Below are 25,929 nucleotides of genomic sequence, written 5' to 3' on the forward strand. Positions count from 1 at the left end.
TGTGTTCAATTGTTTTATGTTATTCCACAAAATGGTCCAGACGTAGTTTGATGCCAAGGTGAAGATTCTTCGCTCAGATAATGGCAAGGAATATATGGATGGTGCATTCCGTTCCTATTTGGACAGCCATGGGATCATGCACCAGACTTCTTGTGTTGATACTCCCGCTCAAAATGGAGTGGCGGAACACTAGAACAAACATCTACTGGAGGTAGCTCGTTCCCTTATGTTCACCATGTCTGTCCCTCCTCGTTTCTGGGGTGATGCCTTGCTTACAGCTACTTACCTCATCAATCGACTTCCATCTTGTGTCTTGGGTGGCCGCTGTCCCTTGGATATGTTGGTTGGCAAATCCACCTTTATGGTGACCCCAAGAGTGTTTGGCTGTGTTGTGTTTGCACGAAATCACCACGTCCATGGTAAACTTGATCCTAGAGGATTACGGTGCATTTTTCTTGGTTACTCACCGACTCAGAAGGGCTATAAATGCTACCATCCTCCTACTAGAAAGGTGTTGGTCACTATGGATGTTGTCTTTCGGGAGTCGGAGGCTTACTTTCCACCGCCGGTACCTCTGCAGGGGGAGACTCAAAGTAATGAAGAGGTCCCGCTGATTGCTCCTTTAGATGTTGAGATACCAACCATTGAAGATATTTTTATTGAACTAAAGGATGGAGTTACAAGTCAAGAACAAGAAGTGGGACAGATTGAGCAACAGGTGCAGGGGGAGAGACTTGTGAACCAGAAATACACTCGGGGAACTGATTTTCCTACAGATGGTCCTCGGTACTAAGAGAAAGAAACCACCACTGCTGCACCACCTACATAATCGGCATCATTTTCTACTCCAAATCTTGCTCCTAGTCATACTTCGAGTAAGCCCCCTTTTGATCCTAGTCTTAATTTACCCATTGCTGTTCGCAAACAAAAAAGAAGTTGCACTCAGCATCCTATCTCAAACTTTGTGTCCTACAACTTGCTAACTCCTGCCTTTCATGCTTTCATATCCTCTTTGTCCTCTGTCTCTAGACCTAACACTTGGCAGGAAGCAATAGCCGAACCAAAATGGAAGGAGGTAATGAATGAAGAAATGCTTGCCCTTGCAAAAAATCAAACCTGGGATTTGGTAAGTTCTCCACATGGGAAGAGGCCTGTTGGTTGTAAATGGGTCTTTGTTGGGAAGCACAAGGCTGAGTTGAGTTTCAGATTAGGGAAACAATGGAGAAGGAAGGTAGATGTTAGAGAAGGAGACAAGAGAGGGAAGAAGAGAGAGTTACGGTTGAAAGTTGTGTGTATTAGAGAGACTTCTCCAACACACCTATATTGCTCAAATAGAATTACTAAAAGTATTACAATCACCTCCCTAGGGAGGTAAAAAGTAAAAAGACATAAAAAGTTAAAAATACATAATAAGGGAACTAGTTAGAAGTCTAGTTCCTGAACTACCCCTGATACATATTTACTATCAACTCTAATAGGCTGATGGTTCTGTGGAGAGATACAAGGCGAGATTGGTCGCCAAAGGGTTCACTCAAACCCAAGGAATCGATTATCAAGAGACTTTTGCTCCTGTAGCGAAGATGAATATTGTACGGGTCATCATTTCTTGTGCTGTAAATCAAGGATGAGAACTCCAACAACTCGATGTGAAGAATGCCTTCCTATATGGAGACTTGGAAGAAGATGTCTACATGGAGGTACTCCCGGGTTTTACCTCTTTAGAGACTCAAGGGAAAGTGTGCAAGTTAAAGAAGGCCCTGTATGGTCTGAAGCAGTCCCCAAGGGCTTGGTTTGGCCGATTCCACAAGGCTATGAACGCATATGGGTATAAGCAAAGTAATGCAGACCACACATAGTTTGTTAAGAGAGTGGGACAGCAAGTTGCCTTTTTGATTGTCTATGCTGATGACATAGTAATTATAGGCAGTGATGCACATGAGATTCAGAAGCTGAAAGCTTATTTGGGCATGGAGTTTGAGGTCAAAGATTTGGGCAAATTGAGGTACTTCCTAGGGATTGAGGTTGCCTATTCAGCTAAGGGCATATTTCTCTCTCAAAGGAAATATACCTTGGATTTATTGAAAGAAATAGGGATGCTTGGGTGTAAACCAGCAGGTACCCCTCTGGAGCACAACACACATTTGAAGAGTAAGGAAGGTGAGCCAGTGGACAAAGGCAGCTATCAGAGGTTAGTGGGTCGATTGATTTACCTCTCACATACCCGGCCAGACATCACATTTGCTGTAAGCCTTGTCAGCCAATACATGCATGATCCTCACTCTTCTCACTTGGAAGCAGCATACAGAATTCTCCGTTACCTCAAGTCAACTCCGGGGAAAGGAGTATTGTTCTCTCCACACAGCCATCTCCGGATAGAAGCGTACACTGATGCAGATTGGGCTGGCAGTCCTGATGATAGGAAGTCCACATCTGGATATTGCACATTTGTTGGAGGTAACCTAACTACTTGGAGAAGCAAAAAACAAGCTGTTGCGGCTCGATCTAGTGCTGAAGTTGAATTCCAAGCTATGGCACAGGGTATTTGTGAGCTTCTTTGGCTCAAAGGGCTTCTTCAAGATTTGGGGATGAGTGTTGATCTTTCTATGCGACTCTATTGTGACAGCAAGTCAACAATCAGCATTGTTCACAACCCTGTCCAACATGATCGGACCAAACATGTTGAGATTGACCGGCACTTCATCAAAGAGAAGCTCGAACAAGGAATTATTTGTATTCCATTTATTTAGTCTAGTGAACAATTGGCTGATATCCCTACCAAAGGAATCAGTAAAAAATTGTTTTTTCCTATTGTTAGCAAGTTGGGCATGTTTGATATGTATGCACCAACTTGAGGGGGAGTGTTGTAATATGGGTCCAGGGATAAATCTGTCCGTGGGGGTATTCTTGTATGTGGGTTTTAGTCCCACATTGCTTAGTTTTATTTTTGTCATATGATTTCAAATTATAAATAAAGGCTAAGCTATGCTCACATTGATCAAGCCAGTATTCAAGGAATTCCACAGTGGAGTTAAAGGACATGAGGAGACCTAGTTATAATAGTAATTTGGGATTGATCTGAACATTGGTTTGGGGGAGTATCACAGACCTTAGCCTTCTGGTTGTGTACCTCTACAATCCTGTTGTGGGTAAGATTCTGAAATCTATGATGATGTTAGATTGAATCCATCAGGTTTTCCTAGGACTTAGATACTGAGTGGATTGACAACTGTTTCCTCCTTCAACTCCTTCCCAGGGGTATATCATTACTGTTTTATCAGTTGTATCAGATATCAGAAATTCTGATCAGAACCAGAACAGTTCAAGTTGTACCTTCCTGTAGATTGACGGACTGAGAAATCTGTTAATGTTATTAGTAGGGGAAATACTGAACAAGATTCCCAAATTTTTGGAGATGCTGTTATACAAGGGGCAGTTTTGTACTTTTGTGGAATTAGGGTTTCTCTCTATGTAATGACTTGTGTTCAAGGGCATTTATGCCCTCTTTATTTATGAATCAATTGAATAAATAGGAGGCGTGGTGGTCTAATTTACCTATTCACGTAACTTCCCTTTCTTTCTATCTCACGTCTTTCTCTCGCATTCCTTTTTCTCTTGCAGGTTTGAGAGTCTCTCACTCTCTCATTAAAAGTCAATCTTCCTGGTTTTGTTGGATCAAATGTAACCAAAGACCATACGGTTTGAGAATCAGCCCCATTGGACTTTTCCCTTTTAAGTTTCTACAATTTCTCTTTGAATACCGTGATTCTGTTTCTGCTATATTTTGAGTTCCCACATTCCTTTTCTGTTTTAATTTTCCTGGGATTATTCCTATTTGAGAGTCCTATCCTGTTACCCTACTATAGTTATTTGATGTTTTTTCTGTCCAATCAACAGTAGAATGAAATCCCTAATTCAAACTTGGGGTTAGGGTTTCAGTTTCTGTATTACTTTAACCATATAAAACATGTGTTACATGTATTATGCACATATAATAATTTAATAAAAAAAAAATTATTGATGGTGTGTGCACCAATTTTTTACTCTGGAAAATAAATATACCAAAATTTTCTTTGTGCATGTGATGAGCATAATAGTGGCAATGATGATGATCAACTTAGTTGATGGTAGTAATCATAGTATTTGTTGGATTGTATGGGACAGAATACCGTGGGGGGTATTCTAGTCTTTTAGTCTTTTATTATGTTTTGTATTTACTCTATATTAGAGTCGGTTATGTTAGGGACAGTTCTGTCCATGTAATTTTTTGGTTGAATATTATAAATACAAACCTTGGGATCAGTCATTGATCATCCAAGCATTATACTCTAGTTCTTAATCTGTTAACATGGTATCAGAGCAGGTTTCGAATTAGGGTCTCTCCTTTCTTCCATTCTCAGTTTCTCCTTCCCCTTCTCTTCTCTTTCTCGATCTCCCTTTTCTCTCCTCTCTTTTCCCCTTTTGTTCTTTATTCTTACAATAGGGCAGCACTGATGAGGTGATCAATAGATCCAGTTGCTGCCCTCCATCACCTAATTCGATGATACAAGAAATCTCTGATCGATAGGAACTTGCACCCTATCTGCGATATTTGAAGCTTTAAATTTTTTTTTTTTGGATTGATTTAATCTCAATTACAAGAATCAATTCACCTTTCTGAAGATCAAGAACTGCAGTAGATTTTTGGACAAGCTTCTATCTCCAGCCGTGTTGAAGACCTCCTCAAAGATCGATTTTTCCTCCTCTTAGGTTTTTCCCAAAACCTGAAAAATATCGATCTTGGAGTTGTTGATTTCTGTTGGTGCTGATTTTTGGAAGAGTGATCAAGCACTCATAAAATCACACTCGAGCCAAATTTCAGCCTCATCCATCGATTTTTTTGAAGCATTCTCCCCTACATCGATCTCACCCAAATCAGGGTTTTCTTAAAACCCTGAAAAAATCGATCAGGGGATTGGCCTGTCTGTTGCTGCTGTTTTTTGGAGACATATATTATCATCTTTAAAGAGGTCTCTTCCTCACTTTCTGGACCTCCTTGTGGAGTATTTACTGGGTTTCTCATCATAGCAGCCCTTCTCTGCAATGTGGGTTTATCTCTGCTGCACTTATGGGTGACTCCGACATCTCTACTGGAACTTCTGCTGCTGATGGGCATGGTAGGACTGAATATCATAATTTTCCTCCTAACCCTATTAAACTGGATGGCTTCAATTACCTGATATGTCACACACCAGGATCGCAAGTGCAGTACCCTATTTACAATCATTATCACAATACAGAATTTAAACGCAGCGGAAGCAATTTAAATATTAAAGAATAAGGCAGTAATAAAGGAATCTAGTGATAAAGCTGTCATATATATATATATATATAAGAGTGAAATTGAGTTACAAGTCAATCCCACACAGTAACTCAAAACCAAGAGACATGGAGAGGTTCCGCATACGCTCGAAACAGCCTATCAGACACAAGTAACTCTGGTGCTGGGAGCTGGCAGGACTCTCAGACTCAAGAATAGCAAGCTGTGATGACTCCCTGGAATCCTCCATAGGTGAGTCGAGGAGTTGATCTGCATCTTCTACTGATGCAGCCTATAGCATCGAAGCAACCATAGACACTGAACTGGAGCTTGAAATCACACAAGTTCCAGAGTTTAAATTTACAGTGGATTTCACATGATATGGTCTCGTTCTACATTCTTTGCCATTGCTGGCCGTGGGCTTACTAGTCATATTAATGGTACCACTGTTATGCCAACTGAACCTGGTCCTCTTCAAGATAGGTGGATCTCCAATAATGGTGTACTCATGTCTTATTTAATTGGTTCAATGCAACCAAACCTTGCAAGTAGATTTCTGCTCCTTGATACAGCTTATGAGGTATGGTCTGCCTGCAAGGAAACATACGAATAGCTTGGCAATGATGTCTAAGTTTATGAACTCCGGAAGAAGGTCACTCACACTACTCAAGGGGAATTATCTGTCTCCAAATATTATGCTACCCTGCACAGCCTCTAGCAACAATTGGACCATTTTTCTGATTTCCACCCCACTACAGCTATTGATTGATGCATATAAGAAGCATGTGGACAAGATATGGGTTTATGATTTTCTGGCTGGATTGAATGTGGAGAATGACCAGATTCGTGTCCAAGTGTTGGGCTAGTCTCCTTTTCCCACACTTGAACAGTCCTATGCTTTGGTCTCCTCTGAAGAAAACGGTAGGGCTGCTATGCTGCGCCCTCCTATTACTGACAGATTAACCCTCCAGACTGCTGCCATGGCTACTCCTGCAACTGTTGGGAATCTTTCTTTTGATGATTCTACTAAAGGCATTGTTACCTGTGAGCATTGTGACAAGCCCTACCACACTAAAGAGAAATGTTGGAATCTTCATGGGAAACCAACTGACTTTGAGGCAAAACATGTTGCAAAGAAAAAATAAAAAAACCAAGGCTCATCACACTAAAACTGTTCCCACGGCCCCTGCTACTGATATTGGTCTATCCCAGTGTGATCTACAGGCATTCCTACGTATGCTGAAGTCTTCTGTTGCTGCCGCTTCTACTACATCAGCTACTGCCAATTCCTCTGCTCCTTTAGGTTCAAATTTTGCCCGGTCAGGTATCTCATTTAGTGGCCACTGTGCTTCAGTAGTCTCCCATCCTTGAATCATAGACTCTAGAGCCACTGATCACATGACTGGTTCCTCTAGCCTTTTTCATCGTTATTCTCCCACTTAAGGGAAGGATAAAGTCAGGGTGGCTGATGGTTCTCTTTCTTCCATCTCTAGAAAAGGATCCATCAATTGCACTTCCTCCCTTTATCTTCTGCCTTACACATTCCTAATTTTACTACTAACCTTCTTTCCATTAGTAGTCTTACTCGTGATCTAAATTGCAAAGTAACATTTTTTTCCATCCCACCGTGTTTTTCAGGATCTGATGACAGGGAAGACGATTGGATGTGGTAAGGTGCACGGTGGATTATACTTGTTTGATGATGGCCGTCCTTCTCCACCAACATTACCTTCTCCACTCCACCAGAACTCTTTGGTCTCTTCGGAACTTTACCAAAGGCACTCTAGATTAGGTCACCCTCCATTAGGAACTTTATCTCATTTGTTTCCTACTTTAGTAAAAGGATGTAATAAGGATGAATTTTTTGTGAGGCTTGTGTTCTGGCCAAACAGACTCGTTCAACTTATTCTATTTCAAATAAAAGAAGTTCTTCTGTTTTTCATATGGTTCATTCTGATGTTTGGGGTCCTAGTCATAAAACTTCTATTTTAGGTCATCGTTGGTTTGTTTCGTTTATTGACTGTCACTTTAGAAACACATGGGTATATCTTATGCACAAAAAAAATAAGGTTTTTTCATGTTTTCAGCATTTTCATAAGATGGTTCAAACTCAATTCTAGGCCACTCTCAAAATTTTGAGAAGTGACAATGGAACAGAGTATAAGGAAGGTCACTTCCAAAAATACCTTCTTGACCATGGTATTATTCACCAGACTAGTTATGTTGATACCCCAACCCAAAACGGTGTGGCTGAAAGGAAGAACTGCCACTTATTAGAAGTGGCCAGAGCATTGATGTTTGCTCGACATGTTCCTTCCCCATATTGGGGGATTCTGTTCTCACTGCAACCTATCTCATTAATCGGTTGCCTACTCGGGTTCTTGCCTCCCGTAGTCTAGCTGAGGTTTTACTTGGGAACTCTTCCTTTGTGGTTTCACCTAAAGTGTTTGGCTATGTATGTTTTGCTTGGGATACAAAGTCCCCTGGCAAACTTGAACCCTGTAGGTTACGGTGTATTTTTTTTTGTTATTCTCTAACCCAGAAAGGTTATAAGTGTTACCATCACCTACCCGGCGTCATCTGGTGAGTATGGATGTCATTTTTCATGAAAGCCTTTCCTATTATTCTTCACCACCTCTTCACGGGGAGAGTTCTAGTGAAGATGTGTTTCCTTCTCTTGACATCCCTCCTCTTGAGATTTCCCCTTCTCTTACCGAATATGCTGCTGCTTCCCCTTCCCCTGTTCCTCACACAAATCCTGCTCCCCTGGCTGCTGCCCCTTCACCTTCATTAGCCGAAGGGAATCCTATACAAGGGGAGATCATGGAAAATAGTGATGGTGAAGTTCCTACTCAGGGGGAGCTGACTCTAGTCCAGAGAACCATTGTTGAATTTCAGAAGAGAATTGACAACTCCAACATCATAACCTATCAAAGAGGATGTTCCAAAAAAGGGCAGCTTCAATCCACTGTAGCACTAATACCTATCCAGTTGCCGACTCTGGATCCAGACCCTACTTCTCCTGGTAAGACTTCTTTTTCCGACCTACCTATTGCTCATTGCAAAGATACTAGGACTTGCACTCAGCATCCCATATCTTGTTTTGTTTCTTATAGTTCTCTTTCCCCATTTTTTTGTGCATTTATGTCCTCTCTTTCTTCTGTTTCCATTCCTAAAATTTGGTAGGAAGCATCTACAGATGGAAAGTGGAAAGCGGCAATGCTGGAAGAAATGAGAACTTTGAAAAAAAATAATACATGGGATCTTGTGGCTCTTCCTCCAGGGAAAAAACTAGTGGGATGTAAATGGGTGTTTGTGGTCAAACAGAAGGTAGATGGGATAGTGGATCGATATAACGCACGTCTGGTTGCAAAGGGCTTTACTCAGACATACGGGATTGACTATCAGGAGACCTTCGCATCAGTGACGAAACTCAATATTATAAGAGTATTATTATCTTGTGCTGTAAATCTTGGATGGGATCTTCAACAGCTAGATGTGAAGAATGCCTTCCTCCATGGAGAGCTAGAGGAAGAAGTATATATGGACATCCCACCAGGCTTTTCTGATGACAAGACCAGGGGTAAGGTCTGTAAATTGAAGCGTGCTCTTTATGGGTTGAAGCAGTCAACTAGAGCTTGGTTCGGCAGGTTTCATAAGGCTATGGTTTCTGTGGGATACAAGCAAAGCAATGTTGATCATACCTTGTTCATCAAATGAGTTGGTGATAAGGTAACCATTCTCATAGTCTATGTTGACGATATAGTGGTGACCGGAAATGATGGTGATGAGATCAACAAATTGAAGTACTTCCTTGGCCGTGAGTATGAACTAAAAGATCTGGGAACTCTTAAATATTTTCTAGGGATAGAGGTTGCTCGGTTTTCAAAGGGTATCTTTCTTTCTCAAAGAAAATATATCCTAGATCTATTATCTGAGACTGGGCTGTTTGGGTGTCATCCTTCAGACACTCCCATGGAAGCTACTACATGACTCAAGGAGAAAGAAGGTGAACCAGTTGACAAAGGTCGCTATCAATGATTGGTAGAAAAACTAATCTACCTCTCTCATACACGGCCAGACATAGCTATTGTCGTGAGTTTGGTAAGCTAGTTTATGTATGATCCTTATTCCTCTCATATGGAGGCAGTCCTTTGCATCCTACGATATTTGAAGTATGCTCCAGGAAAATGAATCCTTTTATCTCCCAATGGTCATCTAAAGGTTGAAACTTACACTGATGCTGATTGGGCTGGCTCTACTGACATAAAGTCCATCTCTGGATATTGCTCTTTTGTGAGTAGGAATCTTGTCACCTGGCGTAGCAAGAAGCAGAATGTTGTGGCAAGATCTAGTGCTGAAACAGAGTTTCGTGTCATGGTACAAGGAATCTGGGAACTGTTATGGCTTAGAGGATTGTTACAAAGATATTGGTGTTGCTGTCCATCTTCCCATGATGTTGTATTGTGATAATAGGGTTGGTATTAGCATTGCTCATAACCCTGTCTAGCATGATCGTACTAAGCATGTGGAGGTTGACTGACATTTCATCAAGGAGAAGCTTGAAGCTGGCCTCATCTGTGTTCCCTTTGTGAAGTCTGCTGATCAGTTAGCCGATGTGTTCACTAAGGGGTTGAGTAGCAAAGTGTTCCATCCTATTTTAGTCAAGTTGGGCATGTGTGACATATATGCACCAACTTGAGGGGGAGTGTTGGATTGTATGGGACAGAATACCGTGGGGGGTATTCTGGTCTTTTAGTCTTTTATTATGCTTTGTATTTACACTATATTAGAGTCGGTTATGTTAGGGACAATTCTGTCCATGTAATTTTTTGGTTGAATATTATAAATACAAAGCTTGGGATCAGTCATTGATTAGCCAAGCATTATACTCTAGTTCTAAATCTGTTAACAGTATTCTACCAAGGCTATGCTTTTTACATCATAAGGCCAATGGTCCAAAAGATTGTCTTTATGAATTCACATTTATTTGTGTAAGATATCTTTCCCAAAGTGTCAATATGTCCAAGTAAGAGTACTAGACATGTTGTGAAATGTAAGAGTTCTCTGGATTGTTGGTTCATTCTCCTCATATCAAAATTACCTTATGCAATATGTCAAAACTAAATCAATATGTACTGTAAAAATGTAGGCAAGTCTAACTCTATATGCTGCAAGACGAACATCAGGCATTGTTGTAAATATTGGTTTCCATGCCACATCTGTTGTTCCAAGTAAGTTATCTTGATAATTTATGTTCTCTTTATTTTTGGATATTGGTATTAGATTTTGTTGCAGCATATTTAAAATTGTGGGCTCAAGATTCATCAAATTAGTTGCAATTCTCTTAATTTCAACCCCCAGAAGGCTTCATCAGGATATTGTACTGGATATTCTGTAATTTCCTCTTTGCCTTTTCTAGCATCTGGGGACTGCCTGTCAATCCTGGCATTCTCTGTCTCTCTCTCTCTCTTTCTCTCTCATGCACACACATACACACGCATTATGGCTTTTCTTCCATGTCTTCGTGAAACTCATCTTTCTTTTCATCGGGATCTTGATCTTATTATATTATTGTTATACTCAGTTGACTATATAGTTGGCTCAGAGCCTTTCTGTCAAAATTTCTTGATAATTCAGTTGCAGATATTTATTACGGTGCTTTACAGTTTTAAGAGGTAAGGTGATGCGTGAAGTGGGTGTAAAAGTTGTGGGACAGGGAGCGCTAAAACTTACAGGGTTCCTTAAGGAGCTGATGCAACAGCAGAACATGAATTATGAGTCATTATTCACTGTCCGCACATTAAAAGAGGTAACTTTACATCTCATTGTATCATAGGCTTAAGGCTTTCTTTTACCTATATTGTTGAAAGGATTCTTAAAATGTCATTCCTATGAGTATACCAGTCACACTAGTTAAGTAGGGCCCAAACTTTTGTTCAGTTAAACGGTTAAACCTAGAAAATGTGGGAGTACTGTCAGACAATTTAAATGCCTGAAAAGGCTAAAGGATTTGATATGTTAGATCATTTCAACCTCTGATAGCCTTCAGGCACTCTTTATTACTAGTCAAAGGTGTGCAGATACTTTCTTTCCAACTTGGGAGCAAGAGGTTGAGTGGCAGCAGAGGGACTTCAAGGGAAAGGCATGGTTTCACAAATAAAACAGCATGTGTTCTGCTGTTCAGTTTAAAACATTGTTGGATAGAATAGGCGTATATTCAAGAACCTATTCCTTCCATCTAGCACTATTATTAAACGTATTCTCGTACTGTTCCCAGATTTGACCCGTGGAAGGTAGCAGTGGAGGACAGTGTTGCAAAGAGGGATTTTTTGAGAGGTTGGGGATACAGGTTCAGTTTTTTACTTCTGTGAAGAACTTGAAATTGGCTGTGGAAAAGGTGAATCTGGTGTATAAGCCTTAATTTTGATGCATCACTTACTGAAACAAAGACACGGTTAGTTCAAAGTGACAAAAATGAACAAAAGGAAGTAGGATGAGAGGAGAGAAAGAAAGAGTATGACGAAGAGGAAGAAGGAAAGTTACACAAGAATGCTTTGGGTGAGAATCTTTTTCTCTCCCCTATATTACTTATAAAACATATGTAAGATTACATCAATGCCCTTATATCAATAACCCCATACTAACATATGGATACCTAGGAAGGTAAAAGTACAAGCTCATTTAACAAAGTTCCCATAATACTTTTACTCTATGAACTCTAACACTCCCCCTAAGCTGGAGAATAAATGTCATATATGCCCAGCTTGTACTGAACTGGAGAGATTTATTCCCTTTGGTGAAGATGTCGGCCACCGTAGTTGCCTGACCTCATGAAAAGAGTGCAGATGTAACTAGAGTTTCTTTGATGAAATGCCAATCAACCTAAATGTGCTTTGTACGGTCGTGTTGAACAAGATGTGAGCTATACTTATGGCAGCCTTGTTTTCACAGTACAACCGCATAGATCCCTCAGTATCAAACCCCAATTCTTGAACCAATCTCTTTAACCATAGAAGTTCACGGACTCCATTAGCCATCACTCTAAATTCTGCCTCTGCACTTGATCTAGCCAACAGACTGTTTTTTGCTTCTCCATGTAACCAGTTTACCACCTACAACTGTACAATATCCTGATGTAGACCTTCTGTCAGAAATAGATCCTGCCTAGTTAACATCAGTGTAGCCTTCCATGTTCAAATGGTTGTGCTTGGTATACAACAGCCCTTTTCTTAGGCTGGACTTTAAATACATGAAGATACAATACACAACGTCCAAATGCCCACTCTTGGGAGCATGCATAAACTGACTCAGTACCCCAACAACATAAGCAATGTCAGGGTGAATTAGAGAAAGATCAACTTCCGCACTAATCTCTGATACTTCCCTGCATTGATTAGAGATGGCCCACAAGTTCGTATTTGTAATGTGGTACAACAACAATGGAGGTCAAGAAGAAAGGGAGAAATAAGAAAGAAGAGAAGGGAGAAGAATATGGAGAGAGGAAGGAGAAAAGGTTCCACAGGAAAAGATGAGAACCATTAATCAATGCTTCTCACCTATATTCATTCACATTAAGTAAAAATAAAAGTAAAATTACATAGGTGCCCTTTACTGACACCCAATACATATATGTGCTTATTTCACATTCTATTTCTCATTCTACCCCTACAATATGAACTCTAACGCTCCCCCTCAAGCCGGAGAATAAATGTCTTACATACCCAACCTGCTCAAGAAGGTATGAAACTGCAGAGAGTTGATTCCTTTGGTGAACACATCAGCTAGGTGATTTCTTGTTTTCACAAAGAGGGTGCAAATGTAGCCGGAGTTAGTCTTTTCTATGATGAAGTATCGATCAACTTCAACAAGTTTTGAAAGATCATGTTGCATCAGGTTATGGGCTATGCTAATGGCAGCTTGCTAATATTAGTACAGTTTCCATGTTCACTTTTCTGGTTTCTTCACTTTGCTTTGCAAATAGCTACACATTTCATCGAGAGGCAGAAGGGGTGATATGCCCAAGACTTACACTTGGATTGGTTCATATTCCGGGTTCAGTCCACCAAGGAGAATCAAGACACGCTCTTTCTCAAATATTTTATGGACCTTAGTCTCATCATCAGGATTTGACAATTGGAGACCTATGGTGGTCATTCTCCTCCCAGAGACTAACAACAATGTTATAGTACTTAGAGATAGTATTGTCCCCTTATTTCATTGTTATAAACATCTAGAAAAGTTGATAGCTCTTAGCCGAGTCACCCACTCGGTCAAAGGTCTTAGAGACATTATCCCAAATATCCTTAGATTTCTCCTGTATAAAACTCTTACCAATCTCAGGTTTGATAGACAAATAACCAGGTCATAACAGTAGAGTTCTCCGTCTTCCATTTCTAATATGCCGGATCACTAGAATGGGGGGCCTTAATGTTACTAGTGATGTAACATAACTTCCCAGAACTTCGCAAGGATAGATTCACAAAGTGAGCCCAATCTAGATAGTTGGTCTTGCCCAACTTCACAATGGATATCTGGGTGTTTTGATTTTCAAGAGCAATCAGAATGGGGTTAACACTTCTCGAACCACCAGCCGAGGCTTCCATTGGTCCACTGACCTTCAACATTGTGTGAATACGTCTTGTTTTATCTCGACGAAATGGGAGGAATAGCTATTCCAATGCCAAAAAATTTTGCGATGTTCAATAGCTTCTCAATGGCTTCTCTTGCATTGCCGGGAATGAGTGGTTTTGTTGCGTGGTCATACTTCCTTCACCTAAATGATAACTTAATTTAGCGGCTCTTTCTCAACGAAACCTGTGACTGCAAAAATTCTATTGAAAACGAATCCTAATGATTCATTGGGTGGGATGGCGGAAATCCTTTCATTTGTAGTATGGAATGAGTCAATCATCCACTTTTGTATCGTATTGAACAAAAATGGTGATATTGTTCCTCCTTTGATTAAGAATTTCGATTTTTGTGAAGTATCATGATCATCCAATAAGAAGGGTTCAATTTATTCAAATGAAAGATTTGAAGACCTATTGATTCTAACAACTGATTGCAAAGTTGATCATTCAGACATTTCAATTCGTAGACGTGAATCTTGGACCTATGAATGAGGATATTCCCGAAACTCACAAAGAAAAAGGGAAGTGACTTAGACAAAAAGATAAGTGATTTAGATAAATCTTCTTTGTTGATAACCTCGGACCAAACAATCGAATATTGATTAGTACATAATCCATCTAAGACTACATTTTTTTTTTAAAACCCGAATATTACCTGGGACCCGGCCATCTAAGACTACTTGAAAACGGTTCTTCTGCTCAGAAACGAAATGTTCCAACGGTTCCTGAAAATTCTTGGTCGAGTGGTTCAAGGCGTAGCATTGGAACTGCTATGTAGGATTTTGTTTATAGAGGGTCGAATCCCTCTCTTTCCGCACTTCCACTCAATTCACTTCATGTTATGGACCGCAATATTTGTCGAACAAGAGACTTGGGCGTCATAAAGATAGGATCCTAACAGAATCATGAAAAGAAAATTAGAGCATTATTTGCTTATACCAGGCAGACGTGATGAGATAGGGAAACAATTAAATAACAAGTTTTATACTTTTTTGACGAGGGAGTTGTTTATTGACAAGCATGACTCACACAACAATTTCAGCAAGCAAACAATTCACAAAAACTTCCATCAAATGTCCTCTAGTTGATGGGTGAACAGCTTGAATAACTTCTTACATGGTGCAGCCTCTGTTGGAGGAGAGGCCTCTATTATTCTAGGGTGGTGAAGACAAGATACACAACGGAAGAGGAAGGCTGTTGGTTGACGCTCAAACAAGCTTTGATACCAAGTTTAATGTGACAAAAGTGAACAAAAGGAAATAAGAGGAGAGGAGAGAAAGAAGAAGAGAGTTACGTAAGAACGCTTGTGGAGAGAATCGATTTCTCTCCCCTATATTTACTCACTTATAAAGTGTATGTAAGATTACATAAATGCCCTTATATAAATACCCCCATACTAACTTAAGGATACCTAGGAAGGTAAAGAGCAAGCTCATTTAACAAAGTTCCCATAATACGCTTACTCTATGAACTCTAACAGGATCAGGATGCATATTTAAGAACTTGGATGAATTTATTTTAGTTCATGAATTGTAAGGTGTTTTGAGGGGTGTAGGGGTAGCTGTTGAACATGTTTTTTTAAGCTGCGGGTGTCAATGGATTCCAAAGATGCCTTAAGGCAATGGAGCCTTTTATGGTTGAGGGCTCCATTTTTCGAGTGTGCAGTGATTCCAGGAATTCCAGTTCTTATAGGTGCGGTAGGAAACAAGTAATTCAGTGAACTTTTGGGCTATATTTGTTAACGGTATGATGAGTGTTAATATGTTGTAATATGGGTATAAGGGTAAATCTGTCCATAAGGGCATTCCTGTACTTGTACCTATTATTCACTTATTATAAATAAAGTAGTAGGGCTGTCAGTGACATTCAATCATTCCCCTCAATCGAACTAATACACCCATGTCTATCGCTTAATGACCTGGGTTTTGTGGTTGATGAGGATGCTAAGGGATGTAGATAACAATTGATTTGACTTTTTAATAAAAGTATGTGCAGCTACTCATTTGCACTTGCTTGTAGCAGATATCATCTTGTTTAAGAATGAATCATAAAGAAGTTTACCTGTAGAGCACTAAATGTCAAATATATGTGATGCAAACAATGTTATTGAGGATGCAAAACAATGCTTGTTGCAGACAACCTTTGAATTCTAAAAGAAACACTTCAGGTATATTGAAATTCTCTCTGTTTTTTCCTCCAGCAACCCCTTCTTCCTACTAAAATGGTGACTTTGCTTTTCTGTCTCACATCTCCGTGTGTGTGTTTTTCTGCCTTTCCATATGTCCATATTCAGTTTTCATCATTTTGTACAAAACTTTTTCTTATTTATACTGCCTGATAGTAGTTGCATGGGCTTGCAGAACCTCTGCTATGTTGCTGCTGATTATGAAGCCGAGCTATCTAAAGATACAGAGGCCTCATTCGAAGTTTCTGGAGAAGGTTGGTTTACCCTCTCAAAGGAGCGCTTTCAAACCGGAGAGATATTATTCCAACCACTTATGGGTGGAATGTAAGGCATCTTTCTCTAACATTCTGGTTACTGTTTTTGTTTTTTTTAAATTGCTGTCCAACTTGTTTTTTGGTTTTGACTTCAGAGCCGCTCAACCTATTCCATTTGTATATCATTTTTCTAACAATAACCAAGAAGAGAAGCTGCTTCTATCGCTTTCTTATCAAGTGTTGATACTTGTTGGAATGGGCTCAGCCCAGGGTTGTCCCCCCTTACCTGCCTGCCAAAGTTTATTTAGAGAAAAGTACAAAGAGACAAACAAAATCACTCATGCATACAGAGGATAAAATCTGTCTGATCATGGCAGGGAAATATATTTACTGACTCAAACCCATCCGATAAACTTTTTTACTCATAAAGACAAAAACTCCTTGCACTGGAAACTCAATTTGAAGCTTGTAATCTGTTGTAATATTGGGTGTAATATGGGTATAAGGGTAAATCTGTCCATAGGGGCATTACTGTATTTGTACCTATATGTCACTTATTATAAATAGAATAGGGCTATCCTACCGGAAGTATCATCATTCCTCTCAAATATCAACATGGTAACAGTGCTGACATCCACCTCAGGATCCCAGCCCTAACCGCTGCCGACTCTCTCATCTCTCTCCTCCCTTGGTTTCACCCTCAGCCTCTCACCTTCTCTTCTCCGATTTCTCTCAAACCCCCTCTCTCTCTTGTCTACTACTCTCGGCAGGTCTATCCTAGGCCACCGAGGGTCTTCCCCTTACCTATTGGGCTCTCAGATCTCCCTTGAATAATGATCTGAGAGACCCATATGCCTAAATCGATTTTCTTCAGGGTTTTGAGATCGATTTTTTCAGGGTTTTGAGGCATTGATCTATTTTTTTTTCTGGATTTTGAACCTCTTTCGATCTTTTTTTAGTCCTTTGTTTTGATCGTTGATCTCTTCAAGGTCTCATCTCTCCTTCGATAAACCTCTTTCTCATCAACCTAAGTGATAACTATGTTGGCTGACTCTACTGCATCCACTGGAATTGAAGGATCAAGTCGTGGGACTCATGATGATTTTCCTTCATTCCCTGTTACTTTTGTTCGATTGGATGGGAGCAATTATTTGATGTGGTCTCGCTCCTGTTACCTCTCCATTGATTCACGTGGCTATGCAGGGTATTGGGCGGGTGAAACTTCAAAGCCTACTATGGCCGATGCTTCACAGAAGAAGTTGAGGTCAGATAACTCCTTGGTAATGGCCTTTCTCATCAACTTTATGAAACCTCAGATTGCCCGAGGTTATCTCTTATTGGATACTGCAACCAAGATTTAGAAAGCTGCTCAGGATATATACTCTTAGGTTGGGAATGATGCCCAGGTTTATGAGCTGCACAAGAAGTGTGAGGATTCGTTTCCGGCGTGTTGCCACGCGGAGGGGAGGTTTGGATTTTATTCCTCGGGTGAGAGAGAAGGAATGCGTCTTCTTGTATATATGTAAAAAATTCATTAGGGGATGGGGGTCATGCAATTAAATGAAATGGAGTCACCACCTAGGATTGGGGCATATGACCCATTGGTGTAGCCCTGTGAAGGGCTACTAGATTCCGTTTGGTCTGGTCAGAGATTCGGGGTAAGTGGTTAGGTTACGAGAGTGGGAAGGCGTTAGGCACCTACCTCGCCCGGGTAAACCGGTCTTTCTACTAGATGTTGGTTTTCGAATATTCTCCATTTATGAATGTCTTATATCCACTTTGTATGGCTAAATAATGATGCACAGACTATACAAGTAAATTAAACTATATTATACTAACTAGTTAGTGTACACTATAGAGGAATACTTGAAAGTCTACATTGTACCGAAATTAAAGATCAACGATAGAGATGTATACTTATACGCTTTAAACCAATGCAATTATGAAAAATGCAAGACGTACAACATCCCCCAACTCAGGTGGAGGCAAAAGACTGGCTTTGTCCTTCATCGGATAGAGTAATGGCTTACTGGTGTTGGATCTCAGGATCTCGGACAGATTAACGGCATCGAGAGGTTTTGGGGGGTGCATCCCCGATTCTCGGACAGAATGACTACGCCATAGGGGATTCTTGAGAATCGGGTGAAAAGGGTCGAAGAAGCCGGATTTGGATAACCCAGGTTTCAGACAAGGGGACAAGGCTCGAAGGCTCGAAATCGGGTTAGGGAAGGGCCTCGGAACAAGGAAACTAAGAAAAATCAGAAAACTGGAGCTCTGGAGGTGCCTCCTCTCCCACAAACTTGAAATGTGCAAATGAGGGGAGGGACCCCCTTTTATAGGCAAAAATTGGGCTCCGCGGCACCATAAAGAATGCGCGGGGCCATACAGGGGCATACGGCGCCGCATGGCAGGGCTGCGCTTTTGTCTACGGCACCACATAGTGGGGCCGCGCCTATTACGATGCCGTATAGCGGGGCCGCACCAGCTTGCAATGCTGCCACACATACGGTGTATGCCTTACAGGGTGAACGGAGGTGTTTTTTGGGCTCTTTTTTGTATTTCTTTAATGTTGGAGGGCTGGTTCCAAGGGACATTACCAGTCATTTTGTGTCCGATTGTCGTCATCGCTGGGGGGTGACAAAATTCAGCATCTACAAGAAGCTTCATGAAACCAAGCAGAAGGACCTGACTCTCTCTCAATACTATTATGAGTTACATAGTCTGTGGCAGGAGCTCGACTTCCATGACACTTTTTCAGGCAACCTATACTGTTGATGCTATTGCCTTCAAGAAACAGGAAGATAAGTTTTGGGTTTATGAATTTCTAGTTGGGCTGAATAATGACTATGGTCAAATTCGGGCCCAAGTACTTAGCCGGGACCCTTTCTGTACCTTGGAGCAGTCTTATTCATTGATTCAGTTGGAGGACAGCCGCTGCAATAATATGCTAGAACATACTACTCAAGACCGATCAGCTTTACTCTCTGGGTCACTCAGCCTAAAGGTGGTCCCCCTTGATCTAGTGATCATTCTATTGATCTTGTCTACTTTGATAGGGAGCCAATCAGGTGTGACTATTGTGGCAAGGAACGTCATACCAAAACTTCTGTTGGAAGCTACACGGTCAACCTACCTCCTCCTCCTCACTAGGCCGGCCGTGGTCAATCCTCCCAGGCTGCACAACATACAAAGGCTTCTGAACCGGCTCATGATAGTATCAGTTCCTCTCTTTCCCAAGATGAGCTTGTTATGCTTAGGCGTTTGATAACTTGCTTGGAGCCTTCCACTGCTCCGTACGCCTCTTCATTTACTCTGGTTTCCTTTAACTCCCACCTTGCCTACTCAGGTATTTCTTTTGGTGGTCATTGTGTATCAGTTGTCTCTCGTCTTTGGATTATTTACTCCGGTGCCACTGATCATATGATTGGCTCCTCTAGTCTCTTTTTTCGGTATTCTCCTTGTTTTGGTAAAAACAAGGTTAGAGTAGCTGATGGTTCCCTCTCCAATGTTTCTAAAAAGGATTTTATCACTTGTTCTCCCTCTTTATCCTTAGCATTTGTTCATCATAATCCAGATTTTTCTACTAACCTTCTTTCTATCAGCTGTCTGACCACTGATTTGAATTGTAAAGTAACTTTTTCCCTTCTCACTGATCTTTATTTGCTCGACGATGACATTTCTTCTATGGCATAGGCATTTAACCATCCCCCTGTTGGCGCTTTAGTTAAAATGTTTCCTAGTTTATTTCAATACTGTAATCCCAAGGATTTCTTTTGCGATGCTTGTGTTTTGGCCAAGTAAACTCGTGCAACTTATTCCAGTTTAAATAATAGAAATTCCTCCCCTTTTATGTTAATTCACTCTAATGTGTGGGGCCTTACCCATTGTTCTTCTATTACTAGTTATCGTTGGTTTGTGACTTTTATTGATTGTCATACGTGGGTTACCTGGATTTATTTGATGCATCAAAAGAGTGAAATGTTTTATTGTTTTCAACCTTTTCACACCATGGTCCGTACCCAATTTAACTCTACCATAAAAATTCTCTGTAGTGATAATGGTAGGAATATCTTGAGGGTTCCTTTCAGATTTATCTTGCTCTTTGGGGGATTATCCATCAGACCAGTTACGTTGATACACAGACTCAAAATGGTGTGGTTGAACGCAAAAGTATGCATCTGTTGGAGGTGGTCCATGCTCTTATGTTTGAAATGAATGTTCCACCTTAGTATTGGAGTGAAGCTGTTCTCACTGCTGCTTATCTCATCAATCGGATGCCGACTCGTCCTTGACTTCAAGGCTCCTATTGCGGTTCTCTAGGGTTCTTCCACCTTTCTTATCCCACCTAAAGTCTTCGGATGTGCCTGTTTTGTCCAAAATCACCATCTTCATGGCAAGTTCCATCATCGGGGACTTTAAGTGTGTATTCATTGGATACTTTGCTACCTGAAGGGCTACAATTTTTATCACCCCCTTCTTGTTAGGTGTTTGTTTCTATGGATGTTGTGTTCCATGAGTCTGCTACCTCCTACTCTTCGCTACCTCTTCCATGGGGGGTGATACTTCTTTGTTTGGTGAAGATATGCCTCCTGCCGTTCCTATTCTTGGTTTCAACTCTACTTCTCCAATTCCTTCAGTCCAGGGGGAGTCTTCTCTTGTTCACATCTAGCTGTCCATGATTTATGTCCGTCGTCATCGTGAGTAGCAAATAAACACCACTCTAGTGGCACCTGTGACACTTGCACCACCACCTAGCCAGTCGTCATCTCTTGATCCAAGTCTTAACTCTCAGTCAGGTAATACTCACTCTAATTCTCCTATAATTTCTGGCCCATCTCTTGACTTACCCATTGGTATTCGAAAGGGAACAAGATCTTGTACTCAACACCATATTGCTAAGGTGGTTTCGTACAACTTTCTTTCTCCTTTGTATCTTCCTTGTCATCTATTTCTATTCCCCAAAATTGGCAGGACGCTATCACAGAACTGAAGTGGAAGGCAACCACGATTAAAGAAATGCAAGACCTAAAAAAGAATGGTACTTGGGTACTGGTCTCTCTTCCACCACAGAAAAGGACAGTGAATTGCAAATGGGTTTTCAGCGTAAAGAAAAATATGGATGGGATGGTGGACCGATACAAGGCTAGGATGGCTGCAAGAGGATTTACCTAGACTTATGGTCTAGATTATCAGGAAACGTTCGCACCAGTTGCAAAAATAAATACCATCCGTGTGATTCTTTCTTGTGTTGTGAATCTAGGATGGGATTTACAACAACTTGACGTCAAGAATGTATTTCTTCATGGTGAACTGAAAGAAGTGTATATGAAAATTCCTCCCGGTTTCTCATGTCAGAAAACCAAGGAAAAAGTTTGCAAGCTCAAGAGGGCTCTGTATGGGTTAAAGCAGTCTCCTCGTGCCTGGTTTGGGAGATTTTACAAAGCTATGATGTCTGTAGGTTACTCTCAAAGCAATGATGATCACACCCTGTTCATTAAACACTGGTTCCAAGATTGCTATCCTCATTGTATACGTTGATGACATTGTTGTCACTGGGAGTGACACAGAGGAAATTTCTCACCTAAAGACTTACCTTGGTCAAGAGTTTGAGATCAAAGACTTAGGTAAGTTGTGTTACTTTCTTGGTATTGAGGTTGCCCACTCTACCAAGGATATCTTTCCATCTCAATGGAAGTATACCCTTGACCTTCTATCTGAGACAAGCATGGTTTAAAGTATTGACCGATACGATACGATATGGACCGATACGTCGATATCGATACGATACATACCGATACATCTCCTTTTTTTTAAATGAACTGTCTCGAATTGTATCGAAATGTATCGACCGATACGATACGATACGATACGACCGATACATATCAATACCATCGATACGTCCAGTAAAGGGTTCTGTGGGTGGTTTAATACGCATCGGCCGATATGGCTCGATACATACCGATACATTACCGATACATACCAATACATACTGATACGTACCGATACCATCGATACATTCCATAAAAAAAGCCGTTTTCACTCACTGACTCGACACAACTCCTAATCTAACGAAAAAATGAAGGAAAACTTTGAACCAAGAGTCTAAAATCTTGCATTTAATCTTGGTTTTTCACACTTTTAAACTAAAAAACAAATCAAGGAGTGCTACAACATCATCCTTCGCATCATCCAATACTCTTTATGGCTATAGACGATTACAACATGTAAGAAACCTCATCTTTATAACAATTTCAATTTAATACACTTGTTTGGTTATACATTATTCACCATTTTAGTGTTTATGCATGACACTTATTATATATATTGCTTATTTATATTGTTTTTTGTTCCGAAAGTGTATTTTCATGTGTATCTTGACCATTTCTATGCATATCTGTATTGTTCGATACGTATCTCCGAAACGATACCGATACTTTAAACCTTGGAGACAGGGATGCTAGGTTGTAGGCCTTCAGATACTCCTCTTGAAGCGAATGTTTATCTCACTAGTAAGACTGGTGATCCAGTGGATAAAGGAAAGCATCAGCGATTGGTTGGAAATCTGATTTACCTATCCCACACTCATCCTGACATTGGCTTTGATGTTAGCCTGGTAAGCCAATATATGCATGATCCTTACTCCTCACACTTAGAAGCTGTGTTTCGGATCGTGTGCTACTTGAAGTTTGCACCAGGAAATGGAATCCTCCTCTCTTCTCATGGCTACTTACGAGTTAAGGCCTTTACCATAGGCCATCTCTCTAGATGATCAATGATCTACCACCGGTTATGGCACTTTTGTGGGAGGCAACTTGGTTACTTGGAGGAGAAAGAAATAGACAATTGTTGCTCGGTCCAGTGCTGAAGCTGAATTTCTTGTCATGTCTCATGGCATGTGTGAGTTGATGTGGCTTCAAGGTCTCTTGAAAGATCTGGACCTTCCTGTTTCCCTTCTTATGATGCTTTATTGTGACAACAAGTCTGCGATTAGTATTGCTCACAATCCAGTCCAGCACGATCGCACCAAGCATGTGGAGATTGATCGTCATTTCATCAAAGAAAAGTTAGATCAAAGACTGATTTGTAGTCCTTTTGTAAAATCTGGAGATCAGTTAGCAGATGTTTTTACAAAAGGGTTAAGTAGTAAGTTGTTTCATCCTATTGTATGCAAGTTGGGCATGTGTGACATCTATGCACCAACTTGAGGGGGAGTGTTGTAATATGGGTATAAGGGTAAATCTGTCCATAGGGGCATTGTTGTACTTGTAACTACATGTCACTTATTATAAATAGAATAGGGCTTTCATACCGGCAGTATCATCATTCCTCTCAATCATCAACATTATCATGAAAAAATCAATATGTTTTTCTTCTTATATTCCAAATTCTGGTACGAAGATGTCAACTGATTCCTTAATCAAAAAAATCTCCAGATATCCTGACTATGAAACTATACATTTCTATTTTAACCCAGAAGGTTGTATACTTTGGTGGGCCACTATGCTAACTTATGCTTGGGCCTCACGCATTCAGACTTTTGCTTAGATTCTAAGCCTTAGAAGCAATTGACTAGAAACAAATAATTCATGTGGGGAATTTAGACATTACTCTAACTTAATGTGATGGTCATATAACAAGATAGACATGGATTTGAAGAAGATCATAGTGTAAATTTAAACTGCATGGTGCAAGGCATTGACACTGTGTTAATCCAATAATGTGTTCTAGACATCCATCTTGGGTTGTTCTCTAGGGAGTGTATGTTTTCTGGCCCTTTGGAGGAATGATGTGGCTAATTCTGAGTTCTCTCTGGACTGGATGCATGTAAAGTGTTGTTCATGTGATGTCAGCCCTATAGCCCCTTCAGTTTATCAACATTTCTCCTTCAAAGTGGCTCTTGAAATTTCAATTTGTTCAAAGTAAAATTATGGGAAAAAAGGGCTCCCTTTTTTTCTTAGTGTAAGATGTTATTAACTATGTCTACATAGTGATATAGAGGGTAAGTTGTTGAACATGTGGAACCCTTCTGGGCACCAACACCTTAGCTACATGCTTCCCTTGGTGGGTTGTCTAAGACATCTATCTGCAGTGAGTTTTAAATTTTTATTACTTCAACCATGTTTTTTTATCAAGTTGTTGGCTGTATCATTTACACTTTTTCATTGTAGAATTTCTGCACACCATCTAAAGGGTACTTTGGCTTTTTTTACCAACCTCTAAATATGATGATGACTCCAAGTGTTATTAGAGATTGTCCATCTCTCCTCTCCCCCCTTTTGGTCTTCTTTTTAATGAACATAATAACTTCAACACAAACTATATCATAAAGTGTTGAAAGATGTCTTTGATCCCAGCTGTTGGATGATGTTCTAATCCAACGGTTGTGCATAGGTTTGGGGTTTCTTATAACCAAGTTGATTTTCGTCTTGGAGGGATATAAATGGTTGTTATGAGTGGGGATTGAAACATTCTTTGTTCTTTGTGGGTTTGAGACACCCTGAGGGAGAGGGGTGTGCGAGGATTCAGGGCTTGGGTTTGGGATCTAAACCTGAGCAGTGCTTCTACGTTTTCTACTTTTTCATATTGAAGAATGAAGAATGCAACAAATCATGCCCTGGGAATGTAATCTACCTTTCTGAACCATGTAAATTAATCTCTCTGCCATTTGTTGCTTTGATTTTCACATTTTTCCCTTTTGGTTTTCTATACAAATAACAGATTTATTCCTCTCTTTTTTTGGAAGGGGGGGGGGGGATGTCCTGTTACTTGCTTTTGGCACGAAGTTCTAGATGTTTGAGCTCTTTGACAATGGGTTAAAACTCTGCATGTGCATCTTGTATGCATTGACACAGCTTTACACCTATACCCACTTTTCTTGAAGTTATTGTGTTTTGAGAGTGCTGATTTACAAGATATCTTCTGCCATGAGGTACAGACATGCAATGGGCTTGCATCAGGCAGTAGCTCTCTGCATGGACCACTGTCAAGCTGCAGCAGTAATGGGTGATGATGGATGGTTCAAGACTGTAGTCTTGGCTGGGGGGACTGCATGTTTACCAGGACTGCCAGGTCTGTATTAAGAATCTCTAATTTATTGTGTTTATCAACTATTTATCTTTTTGGCAACAGTGGTATGAGTTGGATTGATGAAATAGGAACCAATAAATTTTAAATACTATGACACTTCAATAGTGCAAATGAATTGGTGTTTCGGGTGGGAAGTGCTGTTGAATGTTCTTAAGTTCCACAAGATCCCTTTACATTTTTTGACTTTTTTGTTTCAGAGAGGTTGGAGAAGGAGCTGCGTAAAATTTGTCCTGTGGCCATATCCAATGGAATCAGAGTTATTCCGCCCCCTTATGGTATTGACTCTGCATGGTTCGGGGCGAAGCTTATCAGCAATGTAAGCTGCTGTGCTTCCTAAATAATCAAATATGCAGAGAAATATGTATTGATGATGCCATCTTGCTAAATTGGTAAAGCTTGTGGGGGTTGTACCAAAGACCTGGGTTTGGAACTGAAAAGACCTATATTTACTAGAGCAAAGTAAGACCTGTGTTC

General features: G+C 40.4%; 1 protein-coding gene across 1 annotated transcript in view; it reads left to right on the forward strand.

The window, feature by feature from the left end:
* The window catches only part of LOC122647752 (actin-related protein 8-like), a 68,978-nt gene extending 43,055 nt beyond the window's left edge, over window positions 1-25,923 (forward strand). The window contains exons 3-7 of the mRNA XM_043841080.1: window positions 10,449-10,530; window positions 10,966-11,108; window positions 16,290-16,438; window positions 25,304-25,437; window positions 25,653-25,923. Coding sequence (XP_043697015.1) covers window positions 10,449-10,530; window positions 10,966-11,108; window positions 16,290-16,438; window positions 25,304-25,437; window positions 25,653-25,792 — 648 coding nt within the window. The 3' untranslated portion in view covers window positions 25,793-25,923. The remainder of the gene's footprint in view (window positions 1-10,448; window positions 10,531-10,965; window positions 11,109-16,289; window positions 16,439-25,303; window positions 25,438-25,652) is intronic.
* The last annotated feature ends 6 nt before the right edge of the window (window positions 25,924-25,929 follow it).

Source organism: Telopea speciosissima, unplaced genomic scaffold (genome assembly GCF_018873765.1).
Source record: "Telopea speciosissima isolate NSW1024214 ecotype Mountain lineage unplaced genomic scaffold, Tspe_v1 Tspe_v1.0139, whole genome shotgun sequence".
Taxonomy (NCBI): domain Eukaryota; kingdom Viridiplantae; phylum Streptophyta; class Magnoliopsida; order Proteales; family Proteaceae; genus Telopea; species Telopea speciosissima.